Source organism: Anolis carolinensis, chromosome 2 (assembly GCF_035594765.1).
Source record: "Anolis carolinensis isolate JA03-04 chromosome 2, rAnoCar3.1.pri, whole genome shotgun sequence".
Taxonomy (NCBI): domain Eukaryota; kingdom Metazoa; phylum Chordata; class Lepidosauria; order Squamata; family Dactyloidae; genus Anolis; species Anolis carolinensis.
The window spans coordinates 70,187,416-70,208,378 of NC_085842.1; the positions used below are offsets into that span (position 1 = coordinate 70,187,416).

Sequence of the window (20,963 nt, forward strand, 5' to 3'; positions counted from 1 at the left end):
TATTTCTGTAAACCGCTCCGAGCCAAACTGGGAGTAGCGGTATACAAGTCTAATAAATAAATAAATATGTATGTATTTGTGTGTATGTGTGTGTATATATACATACACACATGCAAACATACGTGGACGTATATGACACACAACTCCAGAAAACTACTTTGAATTTAAACCTCCTTTAGTCCTCATCTTTACAGAGCACAATCACCTGCAACCTCAAACACTGAAGAGCCGGAAATGTATTTATAGGCGAAAGACATTCCGTGGCGGTTATCCTTAAATAGCAGTCAGAGCTGCGGAAACATATCCATTTAGGTTTCATTCCCTGCGTTGCTCATTCTGGAATTAGTCAAGTTAAAAGAAACACTAAGAACAAGAGACGCAGCAGAGTGGGAACGCAAAGCCGGAGCGGTTGTTTCCGACCGACGGATAGAGTGGGTCGGACTAGTGCTGGTGACGCTCCCTGGGCCTCCCCTCCTTCCCTTCCCCGCCGCGGCCAAGGTCCCGGATCCAAGATGGCGTCGCTGAGTCAAGCGGGGCAGGAGATGAGCCTGGCGGCCTTAAAGCAGCACGACCCCTACATCACCAGCATCGCCGACGTGACCGGCCAGGTGGCCCTCTACCGCTTCAGCCCCAAGGCCAACGAGTGGGTAAGTCCACGGGGCCCCTCTCTCGAGGCGGAGAGGAGAAGGGGCCCCATCCCCTTTGGCGGCCATTCGCAGAAACACGCCCACCTTTCTGAGTTCCCACAGAAGCAGCTACTGCTGCTGCTAGGCCAGGCATGGGCAAACTTGGGCCCTCCGGGTGTTTTGGCCTTCAACTCCCACCATTCCTATCAGCCTCAGGCCTCAGCGGCTGTGGGGAAAAGGAAGGGGCCTGAGGCTGTGAGGAATGGTGGGAGTTGAAGGCCAAAACACCCGGAGGGCCCAAGTTTGCCCATGCCCGCGATAGGAGCTCCTCTCTGCTTCTTGTCTTTTATTAGTTTTACATTCACCTTCTATTTGTATGTTCATCATCCTTGCACCATGAATTGTAATACAGGTATTTTGTGGCCGTTTGTTTTAATGTATATATTTTAGGGTATTATTATTATAGTTATTTATGCTCTGCTTTATCTCTCCAAAGGAAAGATAAAGAGTCTTGACATGAAAGCATTAATATACAAAAATGTAAACATTAAAACAGAAATTAACACAAGCACAATTTTAAAAATCACAGGTAAAAAAAATCAAATCAGCACCCCCCCCCCCCAAAAAAAAACTAGCTCTTGGACACCTTCCTCTTTAAAAGCTGTTTCTCTCCATACAGAGACCCAAAGCAGCTCACAACTAAACGCATTGCAATACAACTTAAAGGTAAAGGTATTCCCCTGACATTAAGTCCAGTCGTGTCCGACTCTGGGGGTTGGTGTTCATCTCCATTTCTAAGCCGAAAAGCCAGCCTTGTCCGTAGACACCTCCAAAGTCATGTGGCCAGCATGACTGCATGGAGCACCATTACCTTTCCCGCCAGAGTGGTACCTATTGATCTACTCCCATTTGCATGTTTTTGAACTGCTAGGTCAGAAGAAGCTGGGGCTAACAGCGGGAGCTCGCCCTGTTCTCCGGATTAGAATTGCCAACTTTTTGGTCAGCAAGTTTTAGCAGTTCAGCGGTTTAACCCACTGCACCATCAGGGGCTCCCCACAATACAACTTAAAATATACAAATATACATGTTTTCAAACAGTATTAAACATTATTTAAAGCATATAAAATCACAGCAGCCCCTGATGATCTTAATAATAATAATAATAAACTTTATTTATATCCCACTCCCCTCCACTAGGCCTCGGGGCAACTCACAACAGAATCAAGTCACAATACATACATAAGTAGAAATAAAAAAGACAAGAGATAGTATATAACCAATAATCATAAACAAAAATGTTAAAAAACAATATCACAATAAATAAATACACAGGTTAAAAATTGTACTGGGTTAAAACACATATTTCACCACAGAGGCCAAAACAGTCAAAACCAATAAATGTTGACAAGGCTATAAAAGCTTCTTTACCTGCCTGAATAAAAAGGTTGTAGCCTGCCACCTGAAGGACAGCAGGGAGGGGGCCATTCTGGCTTCCCTGGGAAGAAGGGAGTTCCAGATTTGTGGGGCAGCCACCAAGAAGTCCCTCTCTCCTTCCCACCAATCAAGCTTGAGATGGAGGTGGAACCAAGAGAAGGGCCTCTCCTGAAGATCTCGGGGCCTGGGCAGGTTTGTACATGGGGATGAGGTCGGCCAAATAGCCTGGATCTGAACTGTCTAGGGCTTTAAAAGCCATAACCAGAACTTTGAATTGTGCCCAGTAACAGACTGGCAGCCAGTGGAGCTGCTTCAACAGCAGGGTTGACTGCTCCTTGTAGCCAGCCTCGGTGAGCAACCTGGCTCTTTGGACCAGATGAAATTTCCAAGCACTCTTCAGAGGCAGCCCCACGTAGAGGGCGTTACAGTAATCGAAACAGGATGTATGTATTTTATGGTGATTTTTTAAGCTGCATTGTACCTGCTTTCAGCTATGAGGAGAGGTGGGTAACATAAAATTATTATCACCACCATCATCATTATTATCTTGGTGCTGAGATCCAATGAGCAGTAGATCAGGAGTTCTTATACATTTTCTTCCTGCAACCCTTTCCTGCCTGATAAATTTTTACGTGATCCTGGGCATATAGGTACATTTAATAGGTATAAAATCACACATTTGCTGGTAATAAATTTGCAAGACTTGCTAAACAGGCTGATTTGTTTTCTGAAGTGTTTTCTGGGGAGTAAACACTTAATGTTGTTCCTAACCGATTTGTGTAAATGGCTGGCATTCAGAAACCTTTTACTGTTGCCAATTTTTTTGTGACACCCAACATTGAGCCAAGGGGAGACCGCAATTTGAGGAGTGAAGTAGAGCCTTGATATCTGCTTAGGTTTGGTTCCAGGACCCCCATAGAAGTGTTATGCTACGTGTTACAACTCCCCACAGAAGAAACAAATACTATCTTCTGCTCCTTGGATACCTTTCATTCCAAAGGGACTTCATAGTGTTCTGTAACATCTGCATGCAGAAATGTTTGCTCTAAAATACAGAGATAAACAAGAAGCAATGCAATAGCCATACAGAAGATTATTAGTGTTTCCAGGTAGATTTCATAGACTTCTGACATTCTTAGGATACAGCTATCTCTTCTTTTCTGTTCATGATGTTAGGACCAACTCAGAAGCTGGTGTCCCATCATTTTTAGTGGTCATGGATAAGACACCATAACCTGCACTAGTCCTGATACTACCCCCAACTTCTCTTTGCATGCCACTTACGCACTACAAGAAGACAAAAATGTTGTATTCCTGTCTACTTTTCACATTGCTGACCTAAACCAGCAATATTAATTCAAGAATAAATAGAATGCATAAAAGAAAATTAATCAAAAGTATTGGGACGTTGTGTCTGTCTGAACAACAAATTTTAGGCTTTTAACTTAGGCCCCATCTACACTGCCATATAATTCAGTTTGAAACTGCATAATAAGGTTAATGTAGACTCATAATTCAATTTAGCTGCAATATATGTGTCATAATCTGCATTATATGGCAGTTTTATCTTGTCCCTCAAAGAGTATTTAACTGAGACAGATAAATACACTGTTTCCTTCTTTAATAGCTCAGTACCAGGATACCTGAAGGACGTATTCCACCTGTGAGATTCTGTTGAATCAGTGTTTCGTTGTGACTTGAAATGTGCATTGAGATGATGCAGGCTGGAGCTGCTTTTACTTCTGGCTTCTAAAGTGCAGTGAAACCCATTTTATCCTGCATATCAGTGGTGCTCGTGTCTTGTACCTTGATTTTCTTGTTTCCTGTAGTCTTTGGTGATCTGACCTTTATTGAGATTAGTTTACTCCATTTGAATGCATTTGAATTGTAAGCTGCTCTGCATCTTTACATCTAGCAGAGAAGAAGTCTGCAAAATAAAGTTTTCAGTTGTACACTTCATATTTGTAAGCCTTATTTTTTAAATCTTGCCTTTCCCTTCTACCTATTCATGTATATTTGAGGAAGATACTGTGTTCACTTTTCTATCTTTAAAACTTGACTTTTCTAACATAAATGCTAACCTCTTTGTCAGATTGTGGTTTATGTAAAAAAAATTATTGCTTGGAGACATAATCTTGTATGGCATTATATGGTAGCTAAAGTAAAAGTTTTAAAATACAAATGGCTGACATAAAGAAAAAACAGGTCTGCTTTATTAATCCAATTTATCACTAATTTATAATGACTTATGCTAATAAAGACCATTTAATCTCTTTTTGTTATATGTCTGCAGAAGACACAAGAACGAAAAAATAATTAGATTTTATTTTTTAGTATGACATTAACAGGACTGTCAGAGCAAAATTATTAACACACCACAGAGGCTAAACTGGGTAAACCAATCAGCATCAAGCATTGCTGGTTGGTGTGTGTAATTTAAATACATATTTCTTAGCATGGTGCATTGGAAGACTGAACCATAACTACTCTCTTTTTTCATTCAAATAAATACTGTAGTAACCATTAACTGTAATATAGCCAGAATATCAGCATAAATATGAAACCTAAGAATGCTACAAAATCTAATATTTCAATTCATTTGTTGTTGTTTTTTCCTGTTCATTATAGGAGAAGACTGACATAGAAGGTACTTTATTTGTATATAAAAGGTAAGCTTAAATCTTCCCTCATATCTGTCTTAAAATATTGTGAACTACAAATTATCATACGTATTTATGTGTTTGAATTAAAACATGCCTTCTTTTGTTGATACACTGTGAAATCTTAATTTTATGTTTTCCTTATATGTAGTCCTGAAAAAACAAATCTGGGATTTCTTTTGAGAAACACAAACTTTATTGAAGAAAAAAATCTTCACAACATTATTGAATTCTAGGGATAGTTGCAAATCCTCATGCAAGGTACAAAAGCAAGAGCAATTTGGCATTTTTGCTGCCTGTGCAGAAAGATCTTCTTTTGCTTGTGAATTTACACTTTCCATGGGATTGGTGTGTGCACAGTTACAAATAGTGGTGATTCTGTGTCTATGTTAATGTTATAACTGGATCTTTCACAGGCATTTTGTGTTTGCTATTAGCAATTATGAAGTTGATGTTTGGCAGACTTGATGTGAAAGCTACCAAGCATGGTTCAGGAATGCTGTGAAGCAGGGCTGGATGTATCTAAAGGCAAGGCTTGCCTCTGTGAGATTGAGGCAGGGTTTTAAACTGACTTTGACAAGGCATGAAGTTGGTATAAGGTTTTGAATGAATTCTGACAGCATTTTTTTTAAAGAGAAAACTACCTGTGTTTTTGGGAGCTTAAAATAGATTTTTAGAGGTTACTATACTTTTCTACTTTGTTTAATAAAGCTGTTTTTGTGGATCAGATAAACTTGTTTCTGTCTCCCTGTCAAGCCTGAATTAGAGTCAGGCTACATAAATCAAAACTAAAGAATCCGCACAGCAACACAGCCACAAATCCACATTTAAGGTGATACACTGAGACTATGTAATGCAATAAAGAAAGAAAATTGGAAACAAGGGCAGGGTGAGTGGCAGGATTCTTAGAGCTTAGGTAAAGGCATTTGTCACATTTATTTGGTGTCAGCAGTAGGCCTGTTTGGTTAAGAGAAAGCCAGAGGTCTTAAGTGGCTGGTGCAAGGCAGACACTCTAAAATAGTACAAGCAGTCCAAAACAATGGATTTATTCATACTTTGGGGGGAAGAAGGGGGAAAGAAACCATTGACATAAGACACACAAAAAACCCTCTTTTAAGACAGAGGCCCACAGCCCTCTAATACCAAAGTGCCAGAAATAAAAGTCTTTGGCAGAAAGGAATTCAAAAGCTAGCCCATAGAACATCAAATAGCTCTATGGATGTGAGGATGTATGACACATACGTTTTAACTTCCCCAGCTCAAGCAAGCAGAATCTACCCCTGAATCATGAGCAAGTGAGCTGTGCAAGAAAGGTGCAGTCTGAGGGGGCAGGCAGGTAATTAAACACTAAGCGAGACAGATCACTGTCTAGGCTTGTTACCAGGGAGACAGAAGGCCCTGTTGAGGCAGCTATCATGTTACATTCTGAACTGGCCAAGTACTCTATGGTTGTGTCACTGGATTCAGAACTGAGTGGGGATTTTGTATAAAAAGCAGAAATAAAGGCACAAAATGTTGGCTGTGACAGACACAGAAGTTCAACTATGTGTAGTTAAACTTAATCTTGTCAGCCAGAATGGCATACTGGAAAACATAGTGGAAGGATGGACTAGTATCCCAGTGCCATAACAAGAATAAGTATGAGATAGAAAGATTGGCAGGAACCTGGGATCTGGCTGTTCATTCACATATTCCTGTTTTGTGTCTGATTTTAATTTTCCCAAACAGGTGGCGCAATTCATGTAACTATCTGCTATTAAGTCAGAATGTGAGAATTAATGTGAACCAGATGGTCTTAGGTCAGTTGACAACACTGAGGAAAAGAAATGAAAGGATTGATTTGCCAGGAGCTGATCAACCTAAGTTCTTTCAGAGAACAGGACTCCTGATAATTCATTAACAAGCAAAAACTGGATGACAGTTTGAAGTTGCTCAGAGAACTGGCAGCTTCAGTTTCCCCCGTGCTGTCTAAAGAGAAATCATCCAGATATGTGCAAGACAAAATATATGGAAATGCAAATAAGATACTATTGATTGTAAGACGCACCCTAATTTCAGTACCAGCACCACCAACAATAAAATACATAAGTTACCCCTGCGATTCTAAGATGCACCCCATTTTTAAAGATGTTTATATAGGAAAAGAAGTATGTTGTAGAATTTAAGAAATGCAGTATTGTATGGAAAGAAAGTTCATGGTCCTCTGAACTTGATCAGACAAACATGGGAAGGGGAGAAAGATAAATCACTAGTACCAGTTGCAACCCGTATGTAAAATCTGTAAACATCATTGAGAGATACTATGCAGTTAGCTGGAGAGACTTCAGAAAGCCCAGATCAACCTGGTGTGACCAGAAAGCAAGAGATTGCACCTGTAAACTGGAGATGGTCCTGATTCTGTCTCCAGAAAAGGGGAATAAACTGCAGTTTGCCTGGGCTGAACTAATTAAAATCCATATCAGATCGAATGATGCATATTATGTTGTCAATTTAGGGAAAGAGAAAAATCTATCATAGGTGGTACATCTAAACATGTTAAAACCCTATATAGGAAAAAATTGATAGAGTAGAGTCTCGCTTATCCAATATAAACGGACTGGCAGAACATTGGATAAGCGAAAATGTTGGATAATAAGGAGGGATTAAGGAAAAGCCTATTAAATGTCAAATTACATTATGATTTTACAAATTAAGCACCAAAACAAATCGATAGAAAATGCAGTTCAATACACAGTAACATTATGTAGTAATTACTGTATTTATGAATTTAGTACCAAAACATCGCAATGTATTGAAAACATTGACTACAAAAACATTGACTGCTAAAAGGCAGACTGCGTTGGATAATACAGAATGTTGGATAAGCGAGACTACCGTATATGCCTTTTCTGAAAGAGAGAGGGAAGAATCACATTCACCTCATAGGGGGATAATAAAGGTAATGGGTACATTGATCTGAGATGGTTTTTGAACAACTGATTTTAAAGTAGAGATCATTGTTTTTAGTGGATATGTATATTTATAGTTTATTTTATGTTCCGGCATTGAATGTTTGCCGTATGTATGTTGTGCTCCACCCTGAGTCCTGTTCGGGGTGAGAAGGGCAGAATATAAATGTTTTAAATAAATAAATAAATAAATAAATAAATAAATAAATAAATAGATAGATAAAATTTATTCTTCTTTATTCAGGAGCAGGTAAAATAAGTGCAGAGTGTGCTAAAAGCATACAGATAATTATTTTCTGATTTGCAGGGAGAATACAAGATAGGGTCAGAAAATAACTCCTTGTATGTGTTGTCGAAGGCTTTCATGGCCGGGATCACAGGGTGGTTGTATGTCTTTCGGGCTGTCTGGCCATGTTCCAGAAGTATTCTCTCCTGACGTTTCGCCCACATCTATGGCAGGCATCCTCAGAGGCTGTGTGGCATGCCACACAGCCTCTGAGGATGCCTGCCATAGATGTGGGCGAAACGTCAGGAGAGAATACTTCTGGAACATGGCCACACAGCCCGAAAGACATACAACAACTCCTTGTATGTTTTTTGCACATTTTGTACTTTTTGTATCTGCTTCCTATTCTTCAAGTAATTTCTGGAATAAGGTGAACCTAAGACAAACCTGGCATGGGGTTTTCTTGGAAATATACAGGGAGTTTGACACCCTGTATTTTCAGAGAAGGTTTGTTATTGCTTTCCTGCGAGGCTGAGAATATGATTTGCCCAAGGTTACTCAGTGGGTTTTCATGGCCCCTGTATTGCACCAATTTCTGTAATATGTATTTTATTGTCTGTGGTTTGATGCCATTTCAAACAAAACAAGGCACAACATTACAAATACATTAGATAGTTATCCACTTGCTTATTAAATACAACCTGATTAACACAAACCTTACGAAGCAAAATAATTTAATCAATGCAAGGATGCTAAACATTTTTCAAAAAGCTCTTCCAGTTTTTCACTACAGTAGTAAGGACTGTATTATGGGAACACTTGCTATTATCCTTCAAAAGAACTTCCATAATATTCTGTATTGTGTTTTTGCCATTATTGTCTTGATTATAAGGAAAATATCCCCCTGATAAATATACAATGAATAAAAGAAAAGATAAGAAGAAAGACTTGTTTGTCATCTTATGCATGCTGGTATCACGTGAACTGTCATAATCTGAAAACCCACTTTGTCTGAATACCTGGGAAAATGACTGAAAGGGGGATTCACATGCATTAGAGGAGTCTTTGGCTCAGGACTGATATATCCATCAGAAGAGGGCCAATATTTTGATTATATTGTGATTGTATTATATATCCCGCCACCATTTTATTTTATTTTTACTCATTATATGTTTTAAATGAGTTTTTATGGTTGAATGTATTGTTTTGCATAATGTCGATTTTACTGTGCTTTTATTCATTGCAATATGTTTTAATTGTTGTACTTTGTCTATCGTTTTCGGGCCTTTGTCCCATGTTAGCCGCCCCGAGTCCCTGCCGGGAGATGGTGGTGGGATAGAAAAATAAAGTTACTCACTTACTATGGAGTCCTGAGCACAAACCTTTCCTTAATTACCTTGGATAAGTGAGACTCTACTGTATATGAAAATTAATTATGTGCCATGATTTTGCACAGAAACCTGATGGACAAAGTTGGAGGAGGGATAAATCTCTCCCAACTTTGTCCATCAGGTTTCTGTGTGCAGTGGCAGGCGATACCCGGGGGACAGGGAGGAGGAGTCACAGTGGTCCCATCCCACAGTTGACCACATTTCAATGTGTCCACTTAAGGGTGAGTGGCCGGGACAGAACAGGGATTCTGTTGGTGTACCATCCACCCCACTGATCAACTATCTCCCTACCTGAACCAGCTGGGGTGGTCTCAGGTCTGGTGTTGAAGTCCCAATGGCTAATTGTGCTGAGGACTTCAACATCCATGCCAAGTCCACTCTGTCGGAATCAGCTCAGGATTTCATGGCCACCTAGGTGTCTGCACTGAAGCTTTCACCAATCCTTGTTTCCACAACAAGCTAAATTATTCAAGATCCAATGATCACAGGGACAGAAAGTTTGGTGAAATTTTCTGAATAGCAGCATAGACAGCAAAACAATCACCACAGGAATGTTAGCCCTTCCCTATGTTATCCAAAGCATGTGTACGTATGTATATACATACATACATACGTGTGTGTGTGTTACACTTTAAAAAGTATCTGTTCCAACTTACATACAAATTCAATTTAAGAAGAAACCTACAGAACCTATCTTGTTTATTTTTCTAAATGAACTTATCTGAGCTCTAATATTTAGGTTTACAATCTTCCTAGGCATCTTTAGTGTTGACATGGAAGCGGGGCTTCTTGGTAATAGTTTTTAGTCTTTGTAATTATGTCGCTAGAAAGGCTGGGATAGTTTTCTCCTTGCTTTCCTTTTATTATCAAGTGAAAAAATTCTGTTATAAAAATAATAATCAATTTTTTAAATTGATTTCATTCAGTTGGTTTGAAATCTATGGCTAATTTAATTCAACTTTAACAATAAACATATGCCTTAAAGAACCTATCTTGTTTGTAACTTGGGGACTGCCTGTATCTAGTTTGCATAGTTATAGAATTCAACTATAAAAAATTTCCAGTCACATTTTAATTCTAGAAGTTTATATATTAACAGTTCATCAGTTTTCTTCCACGTCTTCTCAAAGGTCTAGAGAAAATAAGTCAAATTCTCAAATGTCACTCTTCTTATTTTTACTGTTGCAGTGCCTTGGGCTTTTAAGCATGGTATTTCCAGACCTTTAGTGCTTTCATCATGAATTCACTGATTTTTAATTATATTTGACATGCCAACTCAGGCTGTTAGCCCATCTGTTATAATATATGCTTAAAATGAATATAAAATGATGTTTTGAAATGACCTCTTATTTTTGGCTTCATATACATAAAGCAATAAAATGTATTCTTAGTGCTTAAATTTTGCTAACAGAATGGGCTTGCTTGCTTGATAATGTTCTTAAGCTTCTAAAAAACTCCTTGATTACTTTGGGTGGCAAAAACTATATTGTGTTACATAATAGACTGTATTTGTGATACTCAGATGTAGAGATACTATTAGAGCCAGGGGTGCCCTTCTGCAGGCAAAAGAGTTCTTTGTGCCCTAATTGCAAGACCCTTGAACATGAAGTGGGAATTGAAAACCATCAGGGAAACGGAGACATCGCACAGGTTCTTGCTCAAATACCTAACCTCTGTATTCTGTTTCAAGCCTTTGAGTAGCAATTAATGGAACAGTATAGTGTTCAGATTTTCATCTACTTGGGCATCTAACCCCTTGGAGGCCTGGAAAAAGGCAGAATAAAGAGATGGGGGTGATGATTAATTTGCAGTCATTAAACTGAATTCTACTAAATCGTTAGTTTGATTTCTTGAAATCAGATGGTTATCTGTAGTATCCTGTTTATGCTGTTCTGTTTTCCCCTGAAATAATAGGTCTGCTTCACCTTACCATGGATTTACAATTGTGAATCGATTGAACATGCACAACTTGGTTGAGCCTGTAAACAAAGACTTAGAGTTTCAACTGCATGAACCTTTTCTTCTGTACAGAAATGCTAATTGTGAGTATAAACCTGAATGTTTACAATGTTTTTTTGAAATTGAAAGCTTGAGAAATTTTGCTGCTAAAATAGTATGTGTGTGACAGAAGGAGTCAGTTAAAATTTCCTATCAGCTTCAGTACATTCTTCAAATTGTATTCCCTTTAAACTTATATTATTAAACAGTGTAAGTTCCTCCTAATGTAATTGTGTCAGTCTGTTTTAATATGTTCTTAATGTCCCTGCCGCTACACATCTTTCTCCATAAACCTAATTGACAGACTAACAGGAAACAATGGTTCTCATTTTTTGAGAATGAATGAAAGGATTGCTAGTTAGGGAAAAGGCAGAAGGCTCAAAAACAGTATCTGAGAAATGAATGTTCTGACCACTTTAGATTGTAAAAATATACTACTGGTATAACAACTAATAAGAACAATAAATATTAGTATTTTACTGAGCAGCCCAGATCTTTTCCCTTTTATTCAAGGCTTGGTCATGAGACTAAATAAAGAAATTTACATGCCAATTTTCTTGACATATGAGAATGTTTATGCAAGTGCCTAGCACTGTATTCCTTAAAAATAGTGAGTATCAATGTGTCTTTGGGTCATACAATAATGTGAATCTGGCAAATGATGGGTATCTGTTTTTTGTCCAAGCATATCTACAGCAGTGTAGATTTTCTTTCATTCTTTTACTTTTTCTAGCTCATTGTAAAGTTGTTTACTGATTTTTAAAACAAATTAGAAATACACTTTTAAAAATCCATTATCACTTATTCTATTTACTCACAATATCTTCAATCTGATGTAAGAAAATTGTAGTAGAGTTGTCTATATACCTTGTAAGCGAATTTCGTCAGACTTTTCAGTCAGTGAGTAGAGAATTTTAGACTAAATTCAGTACAAAAATGCTAGAAAATATTTATTTGTAATTCCCTTCTTCTATTTAGGATGTAGTGAATCTTTTATAATTCCAGTATAAGTCTTAGAATAAATAGTTGTAATCCTGACATCTTTATTTATCAAGCTAAGAAATCTGTGTAAATAACGCATCAGTCATAAAGAGGAAATGAATACTAATAAGAAGTAGTTTGCAATACACCTGTCATTCCTTAAATCACTTGAAAATGAAGCATCCTATATTTAAACACTTTAATAAAACAAATAAAACAAAATAATTGTCAATTATCTAAACAACTTTTCTAAAAGAACAATTGGAACCAGTTAAAGAGTATTGGTGGATAATTTGTACATCATTCTCATTCTTGATGTATCTGGACTTTGAATGACATCTAATTTTAGTTATCATAGTTGCATGAATTAATTCTCTGCTCAAAGATCCCTTCATAGTTAATTCAAATGCTACCTGATGACTTTATGGTCCAGAATTTGCTTCATCTGTCCAAAAGTAATAGATGGTTTTTAAACTCATCAAAAGTATAATTTATCCCAGACTCATACAAATTTATTTTTTGAGAATAATTTTCAGTTTTAGATTGCATGTTTTAAAAAAATCCATTAACAGTTTCCACAACTTTAACAAATATTGAATTGGCAAAACTCTTACAATATTTCCGGCACATATCAACTCTTTTCATTCATTATACGTTCAGTCAGTATCAACAGATTAGTTAATTAATTATAAGTAATTCATTATTTGTGTATTTCTCAATGTACTCACTTCAAAATTGTGTAACATCTTCAGATGCTCAGATTTTCTTTTAAAAATAAATAACTTACCTCTATAGGTCCTTAAGAAATAAGATTCCAAATCTGTTTCACTCACAACTTTTCCTGTGAATCTAAATTCTCTGTCTTGATCTAAAGGATTTATTTCCATAATGTTGAAATATGGGCGTGCTATACAATTCTGAATTCTAAAATGGGAATAATGGCTGTGCCTTTTCTGTTCTTCAAGTTTTGTGAGCTTTCCCCTCTGTTGAAGTGTAGCAATGAAGAGTGTGCTTTAAATGCTGCTATCTTTGTCGTAACAGATTGCTTAAATATAACATTGCGTATTTAAATTGCAATCTTATTTCTTGACTGTAAAACTATCAAAGTGGATTCACCAAGTGAAAGAGGAGCCACCTGTGGATATCAGCAGTGCTGTCAGAATGGCATGTGTTTGATTGTGGAAGGAGAATGGATCTTCAGTAATTGCTTTAATGCAGACTTTTCAACCGAGATAAGGAGTGAGGCTGCTGTTGCTATTTCAGTAGAAAGAAATGGCAAAATTGCATTTAGTGTTTTTATAATGGAGTTTAAGTTGAGGGCAGCCAGACCAGTAAAACAGTGCCATGCATTGAGCTAATGTGTCAACAACAGTCACTCTCTGGTTCTCCATTCTCCTATCTGTGTTCCCTCTTTGATAGCCAGCTCTGTTTAGGACAAATCCATTAGTTCTTGGCATTGATATCCACTTTAACCTCATGTATTCTTTCAACATGCAAATAATTCAAGAGAAAAATAGAAAGCTTTTCTGTTATATCAAGTATTCCATTTTTGTGTCTTTGTCCTTCTTGTCCTTTGTGGTATTAATAATAATATTATGATGTAATACAATGTAATAATAATTATAATTCACTATTATAATTGTATATTTATATTACATGCAATATTACTAATAATATTGCAATATAGTCATATAATATAATATATTGTATGTATATATACTTGTAAACCGCCCTGAGTCCCCTTTGGGGTGAGAAGGGCGGGATATAAATGTCGCTAATAATAATAATAATAATAATAATAATAATAATAATAATAATAATAATAATAATATATTAAACCAAAAATATATAATTCATTAAGAGAAACTTATGTAAAGCAGGAAGCAAATAATTGGCAGAATCATCTGAAATGGGGTTGACAGATGGAGTTGATAAAAATATGTTAGGTCAACTTTGGACACTTTCTATTATAATTGTAATGTCAAAATCCTTATGCATGCAAGTAATTTTATCCTGAAGATGCACTGCCAAAACCCCACCAGAGGTTCCACACAGCCTTTGGATCAAGCTGTGAAAAGCCCCTAACCACTCGATGGTATGTAGAGGATTCAATGAAAGTATCAATAAAACTTCTTGTATATTCAGAATACAGATTTGTTTCATTGATCTCAGCTCATGCATACATCATGGAGTTGCTTGGACTCTGTAGGGTGGAAGAGTTGTCTCTACCAGCTTGAGAATTTCTGCATTCAAAAAATCCTCCAGGATTCTGATTAACAGCCAGCCTGCCCTTGCCACAGACCTCTCTGAAAATCAGTTGGATTTATTCAGCTAGGTTTTCAGACAGTTTTTGCATGATCCGCTCTTATCGTAGACCACCTTCATAATTATGTCATCTCTGCAGAGGGGAAAAGATGTTGAAAAGTAAGCTTCAGTAGGTAATCAAGACTATGTTAACGGAAGCCGCTTTGAGTCTCCTTGTGGAGAGAAAATGTGTGGTATAAATAAACATAATAGTAATAATAGCAATTTCCCACAAGCATCCCATCTGTTCTTGGAACCTAAGCAGAGTTAATCCTAGTTAGTACATGGATGGGAGACCATTAATGAACTCCAAGTGTTGTAGGCTGTGTTTCAGAGGAAGGAACTGGCAAAACCACCTCTGAGTATTCCTTGTTTAAGAAAACACTATGAAATTAATTGAGCTTTCATAAGTTGACAGATGACTTGGGTAGTACACACACACACACACATTTGGGGTGGCGGGTGGGTTCTGGATATGCTATCAGTGGTTTTTTGGGTGTAAGACCGTTTTCTCCTTGAGCTGACATTGGCAGGTAGTCCTGATATACATATGTGTTTGTATATGAGTGGAACTGACAGCAGATAAATTTTCCAAACCTAAATTTGGGGAGGGGAAGCAGCTTACATTCTCCTTATTTTCTTTTTATGTGTTTTCTTATTGCCTTCAATGGGGGATGAATTATTCAGGCCTAAAACGTAGTGTATACCTCCACACAAACACTTTTGAAGATCAGGGAATGAAGGTACTCAAGTGTATTGCTTCTAGCCATTCTTGTGTTGGAAAGACTTTTAGCAATGGTCTTAAACTGTGGATCCCTTACTCTTGCAGGGAAAGAAGGACTAGGCAACATCACATGCCACTTAAAGTATACTTCTCTGTATAGCAGTGGTTCACAACCTGTGGGTTCCCAGGTGTTTTGGCCCACAACCCTCAGAAATCCCAGTCAGTTCACCAGCTGTTAGGATTTCTGGGAGTTGAAGGCCAAAACATCTGGGGACTCACAGGTTGAGAACCATTGGTGTATAGTGATATGCAGTATACTGTTAATAACTTATTCCTTTCAAATACATACAAATGCCCTGGGTCCTGTACTGAGATAATAAATAAACTGAGTGCTCATTTTGACATTTCTGTTTGTCAATTTGTCTATACAAATAACACAACACTTCTTTGGTTCTCAACTATGTATTTTTTGTTCCAGTGATATCACAGCTTTGCTAGTTTCATATTTTCTTCCCTTAGACTTCTCCTTTGTGGCCCAGTAGAAATTTCGATCCCTCTCCTTCAAACATCTGGCTTACTCATCCTTCATCCATTTTTTTAAAATGATATTTAATGTTCATTTATGATTCTATATAGAATTGCTCTCTCAAATATGTTGCTGCTGTTTGAAATATTAATCTGAGAGCAGTACAATCCTTTGCATGTCTGCTCAAAAGTAAGTTGAATTGAACTCACTGGGATTTCCAGGAAAATGTAAAACATTGCAACCTAAAGTTTCCTTAATTGCCTTTCAAGGAATAAAATAAGAGGTTCATTGTAATTATACACGAGTAACTGAAGTGAAGTTTATGTTTGCTGCTGCATCTTAGGTTTTGTTCTATTTAAATGTCCATTTTATCCGGCATGTTGTAATTAACTTGTCAGATTTGGAGCTTTGTAGATGGAACCTTTTTGTGGCTTAAGACTAATGCTCTTACTTGGGCACAAGATGTTTATTTTTAGTATTGCTTGCACATATTAAATTGTTCACTAGCATGTAATTTAATAACCTAACATCTATTTTATTATTTGTTTAATCATTCCTGTATAAGTGACAGAAGCAATTAATTTGAAATCTTTGTACTGTGTCACTTCAGTGTTTCATGTAGGGCAATCTGTAATCACTTGGATTTTTTAAAGTGATCTGTTAATATTAACTAGTTCCTTTTTTAATATCTTAAAGTGTCCATTTACAGTATCTGGTTTTATGACAAGAATGACTGCCATCGAATAGCAAAACTCATGGCCAAGTAAGTACTGCGGCTTTTAAAAATAAGTTTGTATTTTTCATACTGTAGTATGTTTCTCTAGCTAGTAATGACAAAACCTTTCATTTCAGCCGTCACCTGTAATTCCTGTGGATGTACACGATAATGTTATTTTTATTTATTTATTTATTTATTTCCAATATTTCTACCCCGCCCTTCTCCCTGAGGGGACTCAGGGCGGCTTACACAACTGGTAGGATCACTACCAGTACATCATAATACAATAAAATAAGAATAAAACAGTTAAAATAATTAAGTAACATAGTAAAATACAATATATAAAAAATTAAGACAATGCAACACCAAATATATATACCAATCATCCATCAGACCTTGTGCAAAAGCCTAAATCCAATCCATGTCAATGCTGAGTTCATTCATTAAACGCTTGCGCGCATAGCCAGGTCTTCAGCTTCTTCCTGAACCCCAGAAGGGATGGAGCCTGCCGGATGTCACTGGGGAGGGAGTTCCACAGCTTCATCTTTTGTTGGAAGGAACTTGCAGGCTACAATATTATACCCACTTACTTCAAAGTAAAAATAGCAAAGTATTGTGGGACCTTAAAGACTAACACATTTATCATAGTGTGAATTTTCATAGGCTTTGACCAGTTAAAGACCTTTCTGTGCCATAAGGCCTTTGTGGGAGAATTTGGGGCATGCTGCTAGGAAAGTTGTAGGTGGGGGGAGGGGGGGAATGGGAGATTTAAACATACTTTTAATTGTATTTTTATATCATAACTATATTTTAAGTTATATCCATGACACAAATATTTAATAGTTTTTAAATTGTTTTTAATATTTGTATTTGCTGTTTTTTTTTAATTTATTGGGCTGCCATGTAATTGTGAACTGCCTTGAGTCCCCATGGGAAAAAATTAAATAAATAAATCAGGTAATAGTTTACGCAAGTTTATGCAGGAATGAGTTTATTACACATAGTATGATAAGATTAGGTCTGTTTTCCAATCACTTTATTTTGGAGACCTGATAAATACAATCATCAGATAAGCTTTTTCATTTGTAAAATGTGAGTATCCCTTATCCAAAATACCTAGGACAGTAAGTGTTTTGCATTTTGGTTTTTTTCTGGATTTTGGAATACCTTTATTTGCATATACATACAGAATGTGATATGTTAAAGATGGGGTCTATCTTTCAACAGAATATTCATTTATGTTTCTTAAATACCTTATACACATTGCCTGAGGGTAATTTTATACACTATCATTAATAATGTTATGCATGAATCAAAGTTAGTGTGCATATAACCCTCATAAAGCAAAGGTGTCAGTATCTCAGCCACTCATGTGGACAGTTTTGGATTTTGGAGTATTTCAGATTTTGGAATTCTGGATAAATGATGCTCAGCCTTATGTGGTTGATACGGTAGTGCTTGTTGCAATAGTTTTGAACCATTTTGCTATAAGAAATTCTATAAAGCAGTGAAAGAGTTTCAGGTACAGCAATTGCCATTGAAATAAAATAATTTTAATTGGTCATTGAAGAAACCAGATGCACATCTTGTAGTAACTAATTTGTATTTTCCATATTTCTGTTTCTTTAATTTTGTTAATTCTGCCTTGCACAGACTGTTTCTTGCTAAGTGATGAGAATTATCCTATTATATTAATATAGTATTTGGAAATCTTTGTTGTAATCTATGTGAAATTCTGTGTTTGATCAGTTGTTCTTCTTACCCATGCTGTATTTCTTGTCATTCAGTCCATTCTGGTTAACTCTGAACAATTGTCTTAAAAATTGTACTCCTTTCAACTTTGTTTGATGCTGAAACATTTTTCCAGTCACGATTAATAAAAATAAAATAGAGAAATAGCCTGACTTTGTAAATAGAAGATCCACCTATGTTCCTCGGCATAACTAGAGGGTGCATGAAATGTGAATCAGAGGCCAAGACTTTGCTGGGTAATTATGTCAGTGTAATGTTGAAGCCTCCAGTGTTGAAAATCATGGCTTTGTGTCTTTGCTGCTTTTGGCTATTCTGCAAAAAGTGCATCTGCTAGCACAGGGGTCCCCAAACTAAGGCCCGTGGGCCGGATGCGGCCCTCCAAGGTCATTGACCTGGCCCCGGTCCTAAACTTTAGACTTAGGGTTGACCTAAGTCTACTTGGTCTTTGGAGGTCTCTGTGCTTACCTATGGTCTTATGAGATCGTCTAGATGGTCTTTGAAGGTCTCTTTGCTTAGCTACGGCCTTATGAAGCTATCTAGATGGCTTTTGGAGGTCACTTTCCTTACCTATAGTCATATGAGACCATCTAGATGGCCTTTGAGAGCCCCTTTCCTTACCGATGGTCTTATGAGACCATCTAGATAGTCTTTGGAGGTCTCTTTGCTTTCCTATGGTCTTATGAGATCGTCTAGATCAGGGCTTCCCAAACTAAGGCCCATGGGCCGGATGCAGCCCTCCAATGTCATTGACCTGGCCTCTGTCCTAAACTTTAGACTTAGGGTGGACCTAACTCTGAAATGACTTGAAGGCACACAACAACAACAATCCTAATTTTGGACCATTTCATAGTCCGGGCCCCCAACAGTCTGAAGGACTGTGAACCGACCCTCCACTTTAAAAGTTTGAGGACCCCTGTGCTAGCATAATGGACTATTGCACTAGCATAGTGTATGCACCAACAGGATTCCCATGGGTGGACAGGTCCAGCAGTAGTCAAGTATTCTAAATATGAAAGGAATCTAAATACAGTAGAGTCTCACTTATCCAACATAAATGGGCCAGCAGAACGTTGGATAAGCGAATATGTTGGATAATAAGGAGGGATTAAGGAAAAGCCTATTAAACATCAAGTTAGGTTATGATTTTACAAATTAAGCACCAAAACATCATGTTATACAACAAATTTGACAGAAAAAGTAGTTCAATGCACAGTAATGCTATGTAGTAATTACTGTATTTACGAATTTAGCACCAAAATATCACGATGTATTGAAAACATTTACTACAAAAAAGTGTTGGATAATCCAGAACGTTGGATAAGTGAGTGTTGGATAAGTGAGACTCTACTGTATATATTTTGATTTTTTTCAAACAGTTGTAAAGATTATTATAGTTTGTAAGCAACATGCTGCTTACCTTGAATATGTCATGTTACAATCTAAATTGGTTAAAGCCATTAGACATAAAGAATCAGTCCACAGTGAAACATGTTTTTATGGTGCACTATTGTACTGTTCACTCATCTAACTACAATACATAACAGATTTTGTGAGGTACAAATGAGCAGTAAATGGTCCAAATTCAAATGGATACACTCCTAAATATTGGTTAACATGTATTCATAACACCATTCACAAAGCATGTAATAGATTCCAGGAAAATGTTTCAGTGGAGGATACATGTTGCTACATATTTTAATGCATTCCAAACGTTCCCAATCTTGTTTTCCCTACAGAGTAGTACAAGAAGAAACACAAAGATCCCAGCAAGATAAACAAAGATCCCAACAAGATAGAGGAAATATCAGTAGGATTAACGGCTGCACCGATATCCTAGAGATGCTTAGCAAAGCCAGGGTTGAATATGAACGGGTAAGCAAATGCACATTAACATCTCGGACCAGATTAAATTGTAATAGTTTTTCTTTCTAACACTCTGGGATAGTCATTTCTCAGTTTTTACTTGCTTGATGTATCCAATCTCAGTAAATCTGAAGGAGCAATCCACAACTCAAGGGTTAATCCCTTGTGGCAGAAGTCAAGGTAGAAGTCCATTTCATCCATTGACTTCTCCCATCCTCATTAGTTTTTAATTTCCTGCTTTCTATTACACTCTTCTCTTTCTATTCTGGAATCAATTGTTACTCCATGGTTAAAGTGTAGCAAATGTCATCAAAAGACAGCAATGTTTTAAGGGGGGGAAATGAAAGCTGCAAAAATTGGATGATGATATGTATCACCATCCTGTTTCCCTTCAGAAAAAATATTAGCAAACAGAAAGTGAATCAGTACCCCAAACTTCTCTGACTGGATGTTTGCAGGTTATAGATTGAGAAATAGTAAGAACAGGATTGTGGAGGAAGCCTGTAAACAGACCTTCAGGGTCAATTCTAAGAAGACTGGTAAATCAAGGCATTCTAGATGAAGAAATTCTATTTGTACCACAAAGCAAAATGTAGAATGAGCTTCTACATGAATGCGATTCCACCTGAGCATTAGGAAGAACTTCCCTGGCAGTATGACCTGTTCAGCAGTGGAATAGAAATGTGGTGGAGTCTCCTTCTCTGAGATTTTTGAGCAGAGACTGGATGGCCATTTGTTGGGAGTGTTTTGGTTGTATATCCCTGCATGGCAGGAAATTAGACTGGATAGCTCTTCCAACTCTATAATTCCAT

General features: G+C 37.2%; 1 protein-coding gene across 1 annotated transcript in view; it reads left to right on the top strand.

Annotated features, from left to right (window-relative positions):
- Nucleotides 1-312: 312 nt before the first annotated feature.
- The window catches only part of dcp1a (decapping mRNA 1A), a 44,688-nt gene continuing 24,037 nt past the window's right edge, over nucleotides 313-20,963 (top strand). The window contains exons 1-5 of the mRNA XM_008105242.3: nucleotides 313-647; nucleotides 4,689-4,729; nucleotides 11,200-11,327; nucleotides 16,515-16,581; nucleotides 20,025-20,160. Coding sequence (XP_008103449.1) covers nucleotides 513-647; nucleotides 4,689-4,729; nucleotides 11,200-11,327; nucleotides 16,515-16,581; nucleotides 20,025-20,160 — 507 coding nt within the window. The 5' untranslated portion in view covers nucleotides 313-512. The remainder of the gene's footprint in view (nucleotides 648-4,688; nucleotides 4,730-11,199; nucleotides 11,328-16,514; nucleotides 16,582-20,024; nucleotides 20,161-20,963) is intronic.